The sequence below is a fragment of the Thunnus thynnus genome, chromosome 13, assembly GCF_963924715.1.
Source record: "Thunnus thynnus chromosome 13, fThuThy2.1, whole genome shotgun sequence".
NCBI classification, from domain to species: Eukaryota; Metazoa; Chordata; class Actinopteri; order Scombriformes; family Scombridae; genus Thunnus; species Thunnus thynnus.
The window spans coordinates 20,889,382-20,906,810 of NC_089529.1; the positions used below are offsets into that span (position 1 = coordinate 20,889,382).

General features: G+C 39.2%; 1 protein-coding gene across 3 annotated transcripts in view; it reads right to left on the reverse strand.

Annotated features, from left to right (window-relative positions):
- The window catches only part of fstl4 (follistatin-like 4), a 236,541-nt gene that overhangs the window by 130,920 nt on the left and 88,192 nt on the right, over window positions 1-17,429 (reverse strand). For all 3 annotated transcript variants that reach the window (XM_067608578.1, XM_067608577.1, XM_067608579.1), the window contains one exon: window positions 10,725-10,967. In XM_067608578.1, the coding sequence (XP_067464679.1) occupies window positions 10,725-10,967 (243 nt within the window). The remainder of the gene's footprint in view (window positions 1-10,724; window positions 10,968-17,429) is intronic.

The following is a 17,429-nucleotide window of genomic DNA, read 5'->3' on the forward strand; positions in this document are numbered from 1 at the left end:
GTTAGCCAAGTTCATAAGTCGTGTGATGCTTTACTGTGTTTTGAAATAAATTAACGTATTCAGTCTCCTCGCTGGTTGTTGTGACACATTCAAGCAGCTCACTCGGTGCGTGCGCTTGTAAAATTTATATTTTAAAGGCTCATTATTACAGTTTTGTATTTCTCTGTAATGTAGCACAATATTAACAATGTCACTTATAATATTCTTTCCCAGCCCTGGAAATCAAACCATTTTCTGATGCCCCAAAAATATATATTTAAATAATTAAACTAATATCATAAATGTGCGACGACTAGTCAACTAAAGCCTTGAAGCCAGCTCCTGAATATAAAGAGCTGTAAATACGGAAATCACAGTTTCACTGTCAGTCAGACTTGCTTTCCCTCAAAGACTGTCTCTGCCACCAATGCAACATGGCCAAACATCCTGCACTGAATGATACCTAGATGTTGGGGTGGTGTCAGGACCTCTTAAGCTACATGGCTACACAAATCTTGTAAACCCGTGTGTCCCATCCTACCTTAACAAAGACTAGATTTCCTCTTTTTTATATCAGAAACAAAAAATGATATTAACAATGTAAGAGAAGAAGCAGTGGCTTAAAAATTATGTGCAAAATACAAACTTGTTTCTGACCATCAGAGAATATTTGACCTCTTAATTTGGTGCAGTGAAGGGAAGCACCGCTTATTTGTTTTCAATAAAGACTACTGCTTTCTTTGAAGTACCATAGTGTAATAAATAGAGCTCATGAGGAGAGTCTTAAGGCTTGTTAAACAAGAAAAAGAAATAAGATAATGAAATATTTTAGATATATTTTAGTATCATTGCTTCAACTAGATCCCGAGAGAAGAGACTTCTTAAGAATTACAGTTTTCTGTTACACTCAAACATTTGTCCAATGTATTTTTCTCTTTTATAAAACCAAAGCAGTACCATACATTATTAATTATTACTGTATCCTATTAGTGGTAGGATAAGCTTCAGAAAATCCTAAATCTTCTCCTCGTGTTTCTGATATACCATACCAGGTGTAGCCTGTTCAACATTCGGACTATTGTCTGATCGCATCGTTCTTTTGGTGCAGTATCCTTGACGATGTCCCACTACCACAACAGCGGGGGACGTAAGTGGCCAAAGAGAGCTTTCTATTTTCATAGGGGAGACTGATGTTTATGAGGCAGGGGACTAGAGCCGGACCAGGGGACGTCTCTATCTGGGACAGGACATCCATTTAATACAGCAAATACTTCTACCATAATGAATCTGTGGGGAGGAAATCAACTTAATGAGGTAACACGCACGTGACTGCTGATGAGAGAAAGTAAGGAGAAAGGTGTTGGGCGGTGGGGGGGGTAGAATGAAAAGAATGATGGGGAAAGTTGGGCTGCTCGTTAATAAGCCCACCGTAACAAATAAAGGGCTGTCAGGGGAGGCCTGGAGGGTGGTAGGTGTGTGTTTGTGTGTGTGTGGACGTGCACACCTGGTAGCCCAGCCCAGCTCTGGTCCTTATTAACCTGACAGAGAGCTGGATGCCAAACTTTTGATCTAATGTTACGTTGTGACCTGGACAACTTTACACCCCTGCTAAAACAGTTTAGTTAAATTGGGAGCATTTATAAAATGTGTCATTGTGATGTAGTGCAGAATGATGTGGTTTAATAGGTTGCAGCAGAATGAATGAGAGATTTTACATGAATTGGGGAGCCTGCACAACTCAAAAAGGTCAAGCTCTAATCAGGCTGGTCATTTTACATAAAGATATAAAATTGAACAAGAAGCACCCTAAAGAGTTCATCTTTCTGTGAATGGACCACTGACTTACTGCTGGTGACCTGACAGGTAATATATTAGGCCTCATTCATTGGAATGAAACCAGTCTGCTTTCGCAGACACTGGCACAGCATGGGTACCAATGCATGGGGCTCTGGCAAAAAAGCTGAACCAGGTTCAACTTTTGTTGCAGCGCAACATGACATCATTAGGCAAGGAGCTGTGATGGCCAATAAAATAAGAACAAGTGCACATTCAAGGAAGAACACAGTAATTTTACTGTTGACAACGTGATCATCATGAGATACAAAAAAAGATAAATAAGCGGCTACTGCTATAACTTTTAAAAATCCTCTCTCTGAATATCACAAACACTGTGCACTTTGGAGTGTGATAAGCCTCACACTTCAGGGATCTGAGTTTCATGTCTCACCAGTATCTGAAGTAACTCACCCTACCAACGCAGTCCCCTGCTTCATAAATCCCTTTGGGATTAATAAAGTACTCTCTCTCTCCTCTCTCTCTCTCTCTCTCTCTCTCTTTTGTTTCTATTATTTAATTCTACAGAGTCTTCTTTTATATACTTTTATACTTTCTAGAAAACTGGTTTTCAGGTTAAAAATAATTGCATTGTTGATTTACCAACATTTTATTTAGACAAATACAGACTATAACACAATTACAACACACTATTGTGTAGTGTGTGAAATGTGTCTATTTTATAGCAGCTCTCGTATCACAAGGAATACGTCAGTTTTGAGGGAATAACACCTCACAACCAATGTTTGGTGTGTCTATGAAAGTACAAAAAATATTTTAGTCAATTAAATCTTATGAAGTATTGGAACTGAAGACAGTGTGAATCAAAAAAAGAGATCATGAACATTCTGTAAGCGCCCACATATGGCACATTTGCCACCTTAAAAATAATCTTGCTGTGACCCTATTCAGCCTCTGTGTGTACAACTAAAGCTGCGGGGCTGGAGCTCAGGCAAAAGTTGATCCTCCTTATGAGAGCTGTGTGTTTGTGTGACCAAGTTAATGGCCTCAGTCACTGGAGGGGGCAAGGGGTTAGCGAGCAATAAGATGGACAGCGGAGGCAGAGCGCTGCCACGGGCTGCAGAGAGGGCACAGAGAGAAAGACGAGGGGGCCAGCTTTGATGGCTAATGCAATAACCATAGCTGCCACTGACCAAGGCGGGATGATAAAGAGTAATCAGAAAGGCTGAAGCGGCTCATAAAGTGATAGACACGGCAAACATGGATAGATGATGGATGGCTATAAGGGAGGGATACAAGGAGGAAAAGAGGATAGAATTCATGATCTTAAGAACACTATACTTGTAATGTTCCCTGAAATTCAGGCAAATTTTTGGGATCCCACAATGACCAATGACTGCCAAGAGGTCAATCAATCACAATCCTTTTAAAGGCTGCTTTATTAACAATTTGCTGGCTGGTGTAATTGCAGTGATTTCCAACCTCTGGGTCTTGACTCCCCTCAAGAGGTTGCCAGATAATCTAAGATGATTAGTAGAGTAGATAGTATATTTGTGCAAAAACCTGCAGATCTATGTAACCTGTGACAAGGGGTATCAGGGAATCCCTGCATTAATGGATGGATCAGTGCACTGTACAGTTCACCGTGACCCTGGGGAAATTCACGACCAATTTCTGTCTGGTGGCTGCCAACACATGACCCTCATGATCTGGGAGTCAACAGCATCATGATCAAGTTTCATCAGAATGACACTCGCCCCTAATGAAGTGGTCATTGCAGGATATATTTGAGATCCCCCCGCTGAGTGCCTTACACAGCCCGATGGAAACAGATGTCTCTTTGGTCTGCTTTCACTGGGAGCTTCCTACTCATCAGGAAGATGAAAGTGATTAATCAACTGCGTTAGTTCTTTTTCAAATGGTTTCAGAGGGATGGAGTTGTAATCAAAGCCAGGGTCAGAAATGGGTTGACTCACAGCCCAGTGCTCAGCACAAGAGAAAAGGAAAAAAAATGTGCATATAATGCTAATTTCACAACTTATCAGAATGATCAGTTGTGGACTTAAATAACTTTCCATAACAAAATCAGTGCAACAGTGTGTGCATGTTTGTGCTTGCATTTTAGATGCATTTTATTCTCCTCAGTTTCAGTGTTTCAAGCATATGGATTTAAAATCAGCTAAATTCCTAATGATAATAAACTGTAAACAGAAGCTATTCATTTGGTGGGATATGGGAGTAAGAAAACATCTGTCTTGAATATATTTTGTTTTAACCATCACGCATGCATTTCGATCTTACAATGTTACAATTTAATTTAGCAGACGCTTTTAAGCAACATACACATGAGAGTTAATACAACACAAGAAAGAAGTCAGGAGAGAACAACACATGTAAGTTCAGTCAGTACAGTCCCACCACCAGGGAAACTACAGAAGAGAAGAGTCTACTTAGCGACATGCGACATCTGACACCTTGATGAAGATATGGTCAACTTTACTCAACTGAAACTACTTAAGGTCTTGTTTAAAAGATGGTTCAATATTGATGGTTGGTAAGAGATGGGACTCAAACTCCAGATTTCTTCAAGGAAAACCCATTTTATGAATTTTGGCAATTACAATCTAAATGGGTCTTTTTTATTGACAATGTGCCCCTTCTGAAGCCATTTGGGGTCAAATAACTTTTAACTTTGAAGCTGTTTATCAATTTGCCATTCTTGAGAAGATGTGGTGCCTTTCACTTGTGTTAGACATTTGTCGTTTCTGTGCAAATTCTTTAGCAGAGTCTTTGTAAAGTGGATAGCTAGCTCAGAGTAATCTTAAAAGTGCCTGCAGTGAAAACAGGATTTAACTTATTGAAAAAGGTGCAATAATGAAAACCCCTTAATCCTGTTCTGATTCCTTACACTATTCTGTCCTTTTAACAATTGTATAATAGTTATGTATTTACTTGTGAATATGGCATTTTTAAGCTTTTCGTCTTCTTCTTCTGCCATTCTAATGTTATTCTACTATCGTATGTGCTCTCTCGACTGTTAAGTTGATATGGATAAAAGAATCAGCTAAACTGACTGAGCGTAAATACTAAGAAGCTAGTGACAGGGCAAAACAAAGCACCCCACATCCAGAGGTTTACAGCCTTCCTTGCACTCTATATGCAATCACCTCTCCTGCCTGTCAGGCTACAAATCCAATCCCAAACACTTTTGAGTACACCAGTTCTATCAGGTCAGAGTGAGGCTATAGCCTCCTTAAAGCTGCATCAAAGAGAATATCTGGGTACCCATAGTCAGTAAATCTCTTTGCCTCTGCTACCATGTTTGCCGCAACGGACCTACATTAAGTTTGAACCATTAAACTTTCTCCCTTGTTTTTCCCCACTGCCTGAAGAAAAAATAAAATAAAACCTTAATTAAAAACATAAAACTACAGGAGAGATGTTCTCTCTCCTTAAAAAAAAAAAGTCAACTTTTTCTATAAAACTAAAAAAAACAACAACTGATGTTGCTCTGTACAGTATAAAAAATTACAGCAAAATAATAACAAAATGAGAGAAAACTCTGGGGAATAGTTCAAATGCAGCCCTGTTGCTACACATGAAAGTTGATATTAGATGATTCTGCAAAACCCCAGATTACATTGGGTGATAATGGCTTTTTATGTCCTATGCCAACATTTTTATGCTTTCTACAAAATCAGCACTTGGCAAATACAGTATGGTTAAGGTCAAGGGAAGATCATGTTTATGGCAAATAAACTATGGTTAAGGTACAGTTACGATTAATGAACTAAAACACTTAAGGTTAGAGAAGGAGCATAGTTACTGGTAATAAAAATGAAAAACTACATGCCCATCCACCATCTCAAGTGTGCAGAGGTTGGGGTGGTATTAGACATAAATCATGAGTATGTAATTATCCAATAAAGATGTAACTCCTGGGATACTGGGCTGTTCAAATGATGATGTAACTACTACTTGGAAGGCCTACCATACCTATTGTGCAACTAATGAAACTACACATCATAGATTTAAAATGAAACCTGGTGCAAAATCTCACATTACTGTTCTCTATTTAATAAACTACTGACTGTCTCTTATAGGGAGTAGTGAATGAGTGACCAAGTGATTTCTGACATATACACTGTCACATTTGAGCTTAAGGATAAAGCTGGTGATACTCTGTATATTTGTTAATGTCAACAAATCACAAGAAAAGACCAAAGTCTTGCTTGTGTAGCCAAAGCCTGATATAGCTTATTACTCTGTGCCATGAATTTTGTCCAAAAACTATTAAAACACATCGGTGAGCCTCACTGTTGGTGTTTATTTTGAGTCAATCCTACATAGACTGTCCTGCTGCCATAAATACTCACTAGAGTTAAATCCTGCCTGAAAATCCCCAATAAATACAGTTTTTTTTGTTTGTTGTTTTACTCTTTTTTGCTAAAAGCTAAGCTACAGCTCTATAGCTGCCCAACTATTTAAGGAAATTACTTAACATAAAAAAGAAACGCTATTTGTGACCTATTTTAAAAGTTTTCTGTTTTTTGTAAGAACCAATGGGCTTGGGGCTGAGGCTGGAGAAGTCAGACAGTAAGTGGACTGCATTTATATAGTGCCTTTCTAGTCTTATCGACCAGTCAAAGCGCTTTACAATACATGCCAACATTCACCCATTCACACACACATTCATACACTGATGGCACAGGCTGCCATGCAAGGAGCCAACCTGCTAATCAGGAGTGATACAGCACCCCACAATGTTTCTATGCTCAGCCACTCACAAACACTCACACACCAACAGTGCAGTCATCAGGATTCAGTATTTTGCCCAAGGACACTTTGACATACAGACTGGAGGAGCTGAGGATCGAACCACCGACCTTTTGATTAGTGGACGACCCGCTCCTGAGTTGGCTCCTGAACTCCTGAGTCACAGCCGCCCCAGAGAGTCTCAGCATAGAGTTGCAAAGTGGGAGAGGTCACTGGTTCTGGAAGTGGTTTTGCTGATTCTGTATTCCCATTTCAAATATTTCTTTAAATGATTTCCTTAATATTACTAAACAAAGAAAGTAAAGACTCTATAGGATTATATTATGACCACCAGTTTCAATTATTTCAACTTGGTTTCTGAGAAATAACATTTTGTCTGGGATTTTGGCATGGCGGATGCCTAAGAATACTACAATACCCATGTGCCTCAGCTGTCGTTGCTATGGAGCAATGGCCATGGGTGCGAATCAGAACTTAATGAATTCAAAACGCTTTGTAGCTGAAGCTAGCTATAGTTGCTTAATTCACTCGAAAGTGACCAAGCAATTTAAAGTTAACTGGTTGACTCTGTAGATTGTAAAATCAGTTTACTCACATGACACACATGACTGAATTTTTAAGTTTGGTGATTGGCTGTTACTTGCTGAAATGCACCTTGGGAGTCGTCCTGGGAGTCCACCTTCCACTTTTTATTAAAGAACCAGATATTTTCTAAAGCATCTTTTACATCTTTAGTACTTATGATTTAACCAGGAGAGTTTCATATTGATCCAAGCTGTAGAAGTGCTCAAACTGTGAGTCACATAACATTGTCTATGGAAAAAATGAATGGGATTTTTACTTCCAGAACCAGATGCGCCCGAAAAAGCTCCCCCCACTTCACAACTCTATTAACAGACAGACTAAAAGCAATGTTGGTTTTGGTCTTTTCATGGGATTTTTTGACGATAAGGAAAATATAGAGGAGATGACAAATTCAGGTATGTGGTGACCCATTCGAAGTATGAGCCAGTGAAGTGGGATGAGGACATGACATATGTAGTTCCTCTTTCTTTTGCCTGAGTGGCGAGTTTTGAACTGGCTGTGAACAGTGAATCACAATAATCTAGATATGATGAGATGAAAGCATGCAAAAGTGTTTGCCAGATTCGAGACTGTGACTTTGGCCATACCCCTGAGCTAAAGTAAATTGGCTTTCACAGCAGAGCTTTTAGGTTTATCAAATTTGAAAGCTAAATTACCAAAAAAAGCCTAAAAGATTTTTGCCACATGGCTTAATACATAACTGTGGGGCCTAAGATATCAATTTTTATATGCATGGATCTTGTTCTCTGAGCCTAAGATTTTTTTTTTGTCGCCATCTAGCATTTAATAAGCTCTAGGCTCTTAAAAATGGATCCCAAAATATATAATCAAAGAACAAAAAAAGAAAGAAACTGAAAGAAAATAAATCAATGCGTTCAAAAGGAAGGAGAAAATGCAGTTTCATCTACTCTTTATTCAGTAAGTGAACACACAGCACACAGCAATGGAACACCAATGATAAAAATAAAGTGAGAAATAACAGTTTGTCTATACAGTATTGTTGTGTTATGCCCGTGCAATTATTGTAGCAGATAGATGGATTTTAGTGTTTTTATGGTGACCTATTTAATGACTATTTATTGGCACCTGAATATTGAAATACTGACACTTAAATAGGCTTCAAACCAGGATGTTTTGTTATTTCCGAGAGTTTCAGCCATATCAGCAGGGATGCTCCCTTTGCTATTTATACTAAAAAACAAAAAAATGTGAATAATGGCTCTAGCACAGCACGTTAAGTCATTCCTTCAAATTATGTCTTTGTGTGTCAGGTGCAATAACTACTTCCCATCTACATAGAGATGCACACACACACACACACACACACACACACACACACATACACGATTCCTGTGACATTTGACTGACTTTCAACATTTTTCCATGTACTGCTGGTTTGCATTCAGACATCTCGTGTTTAGGCCTAATGTTCCGACTGAACATCCTTAATGTGGATGAGCTATACAAGGTGGTGTCTGCCAGGAATTCTTTCCTCCACAATGTGACATGAATAAAAGTGCTGTCATGTTTGTGTGTGTGTATGTATGTGTGTGTGTGTGTTTTAGTGCTGTGTTGAATGGAAATCATGCACTCAAAATAACAAGAGCCTTACTTTCTATTTTAATATCCACACCCTGAGGAATTATAAAAGACGTTTAATACTAGTCTGACCTGGAAAACAACATTTAAGGATGAGGAGATGCCAACAGGTGTGCTGTGCATACGCATGCATTATTTGCATACACTGGCAGGATTTGAAAGTGACTGTCAACCAATCCTGGTATATTTAAAATAATGTTGTTTGTGTGTGTCTGTAAATACTTAAAATGTGCAGAAGCCTTACCTAGTCCTGTTACCTTTAAATTGAAGTCATGATGAAGCTGGATAATAATGCTGACTGTTCATGCTGAGAGTGCACTTTTGCTAATGAGTGATCAAATCAAGGACTGAAGACTTAAATGATTTACTATAGAGGACTGGTGATCCACAGTAACCTGTTAGTGGTGAACTGTGAGTGTCAGAATATTAATGTAGGTAGTAGAGGGGAGGACTGTCTCAGAGGTTAGACTGTATTTGTGGACATACACTATGAATTTATATGTACAACTTTTAGCATGAGCACCAACTCAAAATCTGGTTTATAACAGCAGACATTTAGATTATTGGAAAAAAAACCCTGTTAATTATATCTTTACAGTGTTCTAACATAGTTTACCTTTTGAATCAAAACTAATCATTAAAATTCTAAGACTGATCATTAAATCAACTTTTAGGGTGCCACTATACATGATTTAGATGCCAGTGTTTGTGATTAGGACCAAGTGCCAAGTAAGTGTGCTGACTTAAATTGAAAGGAGCACAATTACAGCAGCAGACCACACAGAGGGGATGAATACAGCGCCTGATAAAAATGCTGACTGTCTTCAGTGCCAATGTCAGTGCTTAGCTATTGCTAGACGACAAACTTGACCCTGAGCCACAGCCTTCAGTGCTGAGCTACAAATGATTTCATTCTTTCATCTCGACTGAATAGGTGTTTGACAGAAACAGCAAGATTTCATCAGTGATTGATGCTTGTGACTGGAGTTTGACAGATGGCAACGTGCTACAAAACCATTGCTTTGTTTGTCTGTACAACTCTGTTTCTGTTTAAATGTGTCAACATCATGCTGAAGTCAAAGCCTCACTGCAGCCTTCAAGTATGCTTCACAGGTATCAGAACAACATTTTGGGGCAATCTTCTCTCAAAAAGCATCAAAATTGTTAACCTGTATCATACTCTGTGAAGCTGTCAGACATCAAAGACAAACAATCGCTGTGCAGCATCACTGTGTTCTTATTGTGGTACAGCAGCAGTTGCACTGAAAAAATAAGTGAAAATCTTAAATTGAAAACCTATGTGATGTTTACTAACTCTTAATGTCTGTTTTTGTTCTTAAGGCAAGTTAAAGAAGAAAACTAGAGTGGTGTTAATTGCGCTTGATATCAGTCCATCTCAATTTCTGTAATTTTCTTGAATCACATTATTTTTTTCATGAAACAGCTGGAGTTGTTCAAATTAAAGATACTGGTACATGCATCAAATAAATGTGGAAATATGAAATTCAATTTATTAAAACTTTAATTTCTAATAGACTTTAATTTCTAATACACAATTAAAGGGGCTGCATGCAACCTTTTAACATCAATAAATCACCAACACATTTTGAGCAAACAGTATAACTACTGTAAACAAACACGACCAAGGCAATGTAGCCTTTAGCAAGAAATTTGCTGGCAAAAAGCAGAAAGAGGCCATTGTTCCTCAAATACAACCAGAGCGCAAAGCTTTTAGAGTTTTAAAGCAATGTGAAAGACAGATTGAAAGAAAAACTACTTTCTTAATTTCGACAACCACTTGTACTCATCACATCATAGGTTTGACAGACAGACTTCCTCTGTTTCATTTTAAAATCATAATCGTAACGAGATATCCCTCTCTAAACATGCTGCTGGTGTAAGGTTCAAATAAGTTGTTTAACTAAATGTTTTCTACAGCGTGTAACATCCCTCTGGAGTGTCAATGTTTCAGTGAAACAGTCGAGCAGTACCTTTAAAGAAGCAGTCCTTGCTGTGCACCACGTAGATCCGTCTCCTCTGCAGGCAGGCGGTGCGGTAAACCTCGCAGTGGTTCTCGTAGAACCTGCCATCTGAGCCACACACTGGCACAAAGGAGGGCCGGCATTTTTCCTGGCAAACACACTCAGCCCGGCCGGTTTCTGCCATTAACACACACTGTCGGCCCCGTCCGCAGTAGGTCCTCCGACAGGGGCCTCCATCTGGGTCGGAAAGGGCTGCAAGGTCAAGACAAGAGAGAAAAAAAGACTTTGTGAAACAGTCACAAAGACAGGTATAAGATAGAGATCAACTAATGTTCCACAATGCAAAACTAAAATACACCTGTCTAGTCAGCAGAGATCACAATTTTGGGCTTAGAAAGACAATAGCATTATATCCTGGCTGATTCATACCAAGCAGCCTATTTGACAATTAAATAATGGTGTCTAGCACTGCACAGTTAGTTGCAAGAAATCTTCTTTGTGCACAGGAAGCATCATACCAAAACTGAAACAACATAAACTGTCCCCTAAACAGCAACCAATGAACCATTCATTCATTGGCTGACCTCCATGTAGGTCCATGAATCTGTGACTATTTGTCACCAGTGGCTGTTCAGTGCGACTAAACATTGTTTGATGTCCAGCGTAGGGGTTCAATAACAATAGCATTATTCAATTACATTACAATAGTATAATTTATGATGAAGGACTCAGACTGTCCTTCAGACTATCACGGGCCTCACCCACTTTCCTGTCAGTGATAACCGCTGGTCAACCAAAGACCTTATCTGCAACAGCAATATGCAAACTTAATATACACCCCTAATAGAAAGGTTAGATACTGAATAGCAATGTTATACTGGTATATCACATCACATCTAGGGAAATTCTGAATGTCTTGTTCAAATGGTGCTATGTCATCATTTAAAAAAACAAAGAACAAAACTGTGGACCAGTGAGGAGTAGGATTTAATTCTATGAAAGCACTTACAACTGTATATTTGACAGTAAATCCACTGTATAAGTACAAAAATCTTATTTTATTTATTTTCTGAAATACAGTATCCTCTGCTTTACTGAAAATCAAGGCTTAAAGTCATCCTGATTTAATAAATACTGCATTAAATGTGACTGTAGTAAGACAAAGGAATCAACACAGTAGCAAGACAAATGATACAATACAAATTATATGCACCAGAAACACCTCCAGTCCCGATCACAGGTACAAGACTGTGCTAACAAGGAGAAAGTTTAAAAAAAACAAACAAAAAAAAAAAACTCCCTACAAATCAAACAGCCAGGTGTCCTTATTAACACCTCTCAGCTCTCATTCACACATACATGTGTACATCCGTATACAAACACAGATATGCATACCTGTGTGTATAAATGCCCTAGAAAATAAAGATAGAGATCACACCTTATACTGTACCTACTCTAACCCTCATCAACACACACATTCACACAGTTCACCGCCATCACAACAACCACTGCTTGTTCCTGCACCTGCTCTACACACACATGCATGCACAAATGCACACGCCAGCATCCCCATCATCGCCACTCCCTGCCTAGGACACCTTGCTTCTTCCACCTGATTTAATCTATTTTGCACTTAAAACAAGTCAAAAAGCTGCTGATCCTGCCAGACATTACACCTTGGATTGATCTTTCCTAACTCCATGAGCTTGACCTGGACCCCCCTCTCTTGTTTTGATCTGAGGGTTGGAGTCCATGGAGTCCATGTGCCTTGGGGTTATTGTAATGAAGACTACATGCTAAAAAAAGGTACAAACAGGGCATTTGGTGCATCAAATTCCAATAATAATAAATTGGCAAATGCCAATAGTAAAAAATTACACATAAAAATTTAATTGAAAACCTTCCCAGAGTTTACACACTACAACATGAAGAACTCCCACGCAGGCATCCACATTGTGTTTGAATTAATTGGCAGAGGTGAAAGTCCAGTTCAGCCTTTCAAAAAAAAAAAAGATTAAAGACAGCTGTGTATTTTTTGTGCTCATAAATTTTATATGACAGTGTTGTTCTACACGTGGCTGTAGGGAGACAAGTAAATTCACCCATTAGAGTTCTCCTTCACCCCTGAGCTCCCAGTCAAACTCTCAGTGCTGTTACAGAATATACAAATGTCAAAAGCTGTTACAATACTTTGAAAACTCGAGTTATTACAGGCCTGTAACACGGTGTTCATCCTTTGAAATTTAAGATTAAATAAAAACTTGGAGTTTCGGTGTAAAAGCAAAGCTTTGCCCTTAACTGACCCAGTTGAGTTTTAGCACTTTTTCTTTTAAAGTTTCAAGTATTCTCTTGTTTGTTTTTTTTATCTTTAATGTTAACAAGCTCTATTATTTGCCATGGAAACCAGGGCAAACCTTAAAAGGAGGTGAAGGCTGTCTGCAGCACTGTCAGAAACAAACTGCACCACATGAATGTCAAGGTGGAGAGCAACACTATTAAACAGTGAAAATGAAAGCATAACTCTGACAGCAAAAAAAGCAAACAAGCAAAAGAAAATCTGAAGTTGTTGCTTGTAACATTACATTTCATTTATTGGACATAGTGAAGATATCACCATTCCAAGGAAATGAATATGCAGCCTTGTGTTGATGTTGTTTTGAGGTTGAGCTGAGATGCTGAGAAGGGGTCAGTTTTATTATCTCTCTGTGGAATAAGACTAAAACCATACTGGCTTAACTTAAAAGACCCTAGTCTAAGCTTTTATAATCAAACTGTTGAAAACAGAAATTGAATCTGCCTGGAGTATAATCATATCTCAACTCTCAGCATATTCAATAATGGAGGTAATGTGCTGTTGTCGGAGGACAAAAGTCCCTTAATAACATAAAGGCAATTCCAGGGCTGATGCACAGAGGCACACAAGCACACACACATACACACTAAACACACATTAATACACTAGCACCCTCCTACTCAGTTTGAGATGTCAGTGTGCAGTCAAGCCTACACTCTCGCACTCAGTCACTGTCCAATGCACATCATCTGTGCTTGTCAACAAAGATTGCTCATTCTTCATAAATATTTTCAAATACAAACACACACAGAAACTGCTGACATTTCATTTATCAAGCAAAAAGTATCTGCTTTTCTTACACTTGCTTCTCATATAATTGTAAATTGAACATATTTAATATTTAAAATAATCAATAGCTGCAACCCCCACACTCAGAGAAGAAACGCACAGCCCACAGGCATGTTCAGTCTGACTTGACTTGGTAGCGTTGAGTACGCCTTTATCATAATTAAATGTTAGGAATCTGCTAGAGGAAGCTGAGTGGTTGGGGGTGTACCAGGTAACTGCCCCGAGGGGAGCATGGGGGGAGTGGTGGGGAGGGGCATGAGGAGGAGATTAAGACAGACTCAATTCCTTTTTATCCAGTTTACTAATTGTTCCGCGTGTCTCGGCAAAGCATCTGTGGGAAATGCAAAATAGCCTGGCTCCCCTGCGACCTTGCTGTTCATGTCAAGGTCGGGGACGATTACAAGATCGTTTGTATTCTCCAAGCGTGGGAGATTAAACGCTTTGCAACAACCGTCCAGCGGCAGTTACCCACCAGTGGCTGTTCTTCCTTCTTCTTCTTCTTCTTCTTCTTCTTCTTCCTCATGTTTTCTCCCTCCCTGCCTGTCCTTTCACTCCTTCAGTCCCCTCATCCTTTCCCATTTTGTTCAGAGAAAAGAGTACATGAACAACAGAAACAATAGTGCATAAAAGTTACATTTACAATAAACAAGCTGTCTGACATTTAGCTAAGTCCTTGTGCTCATGCTCATCCCCGCTGTAAGTCCTTTGTCTCGCACTCTTTTGGACCATGTTGGCTGCAATTGTGGCTTGTTTAAGAGGCTAAAAGTGTCGTTTGATAATCCTCTCTGTCTAAGCTGCCGGCACAGTGTTTATAAATGGCTCTTACAAGTTCCGGTGCTCTGCGGTGCCAAGACAATGCCAGGCTGACCATTCGGTGTCAAGCCTTGCCTCCTGTCACTCGTATTCATTCTTCTTTGGGTCTTCTGTCTTTTTTCTCTTTATTTTGTTATGCATGTGTATACTCTCTCTCTCTGTGTCTCTTTCCTCCATCTCTTTGTCAATACCCGTTTCATGCTGAGCTCTGTTGGGCTTTAGGGAAATTGAGACCAGGCATTGTCCACTATAATCAGAGATTTCCAGGACATGTTTTGCAAGGAACTCTGTCGATAATTACTTGGGAACATGAGGGATTTGTGCAAAGTATTAAGACCATTTTGCCTTATCTTTCTGACATTTTTCGACAGACAAAGATAAGTTTCCCCCTTTCATTTCCTTTTATGTAAGTCTAAGTGGATGAGAGCATAACTGGAGGCACAGCACGGCTCTCTGCCTGACTGACTGCCTTTTCATTTGTTGGGAGAAGCTACAATCTTGTCAGTCTCAGCCCTCGCTGTGTCATTGTGATGAAGCCGTTGGTAATTTGAATCCAGAGCGAGGCATACAATCTGAATGCACGCAGTCACATATGCACTGTACAGCACGTTTGCATAACAAACTCAGCACACACACAGCCAGAGATAAAGAGAGTCAGAACATGTCTCTTCACTCTATTTAGCAACTAAAATATGTCTCAATATATTTATACCTGAGACTAGACTCTCAAGCTCTTTGAATCCCTTTAACATTTAAAGTAAGTCACAACAAACTTTATTTTGTATTTAATCCAGCTCCACAGAGGGAGAGGTTGTTGTTTTTGATATATTCTCCTCAGAGAGATAGAGGGACACTGCTGAGCTTCTCACTAATCAGACTGGAAGAACATTTGCCCTGCTGATGTGGGACTTGCTGCTTGCAGCACTACCATGTTATAAACTGCCCTTATCCATGGAAACACAGAAGCTGCAGTCACAAACCCTTCAGGATATCAGTATGTGACATTTACAGAAACAGAAAGTGAACATTTTTTGCCAGCAGACAGCTTTCATTAGATGTGGTTCAGCCCCAAAAGTGTCCTTGTGTTGTCTTATCATTGCACTTCTGTAGCATGCACGCACATGTGTATGAAGAACTTGTGTTTATTTTTATTTTGTATGTAGAAAAGTGCTGTCACCTCTGCTGATCCTACAGATCATTCTATTTGCTCTGAAGCAGCTGTAGATAATTAAATTCAGAGATGCGCCGTCAAACACTGTCTCCCCTGTGCCACGCAGTCGGACAAAGCGCTTCTGACATGCACGCTGAGCTGGAATATCAATGGACAACAGCAGCCCTTGGTGCTAGGTGAGATATGCTGTGGCATACACACAGATAAGAAAAGACTGTCTATTTTGCTGCATTGTACCAAAAAAGCTACAATGCAGAGTATGGAACCTGGAATACAAATAACTGGAGATGGAATGAACTACAATCTTTATAGTGATCCTTGACATAATGTTTTTGCTCATATTTTATATTAAGAATTTACTTTTTTTTTAAAAAAATGTCTTTCCAACTCTTTCAAGAGCATCCTTTAGTTGAAATCACAGATGTTTGATTTAATATCTAATATATTCTAATTATTAGAATTGGACAATTCCTTCAGCCTAACATTAAGGATATGTTCACTACTATGATCTGAAACACACCATCAACAATGACAGTGATATTCACCTATCAAAATAAACGAGACCTACTGCACAATTCATTGACTTTAATGTCCAGATAGCAAACCTGCCAGCACTCTCGATTTTTACGAGAGTCTCCCTATTTTAAACCTTTCTCCCGCTGTGCTCCTGATTGGTAATTACTCCCGTTAATCTCCTGATTTCGTAGGTCTTCCTTTTCATTATTACAACCTGTTTCTGGTACTGTACAGTGTGTAAGCACAGCTGCTGTTTGCACAGGAAATCTTTCCTGTCCTCTGTCCTCCTCTCTTTGCTGCTGACATGATTCACTGCCTGTAAGTACTGCAGGCAGAGAGGAGGAGGTACTGGTTTGTCTCAGCCAGTAACTAAGTTACAAGAATTTGCCAAATGTTGAGAAATGTGACAAACTCAGATAAACAGTTAGGCTACTTACAGACAGCTTTCGTTGTGATGTGCTGTGGTTATGTAAAACATACCGGTGGTGGATGGGACACTGCAGGCAAAGTAGTTGAAAATATTACCTTTCTACATGTTTATGCTTGTTGAACAAGTGGTTTGATGAAGTACTTATTGGCTTTCTACTTGCAAAGGTTTTGTTGCTCTTACAGTTACAAAAAACTCCCTATTTTTGAAACCTAAATATTGGCAGGTGTGGGATAGCTTGTTTGAAGTTATTTATTTGTAAAATCGAACCCCTGTGCCATTCATAGTTAGCATTTTTTCTGCAATAGCCATTCACTGTATTTACATTCTGTTATCATCTCTCTGTATCCTAGTTTTCATAGTTGTGTAGTCTGCCATTCCTTTACTGCATTCAAATTACCTTCTCATGCACTGGGGAGTCACAGGGAACAATGCAGCATGTAATTCAGCATTGCTGGCATTGATAGCAGTCTGTTCCTGACTGTTTCCACACGCCTATAGCCATATCACAACAGTGTTAAGCTACTGCTGATGCAAAATGAACATTTCCTTCTGCTGCAGCTTCACATTAAAAACATTAACCCTGTAGATTTTATTGTGATGCAGCCACAGGAAACACATTTTTAAAGATTTGTCACCTAAGTG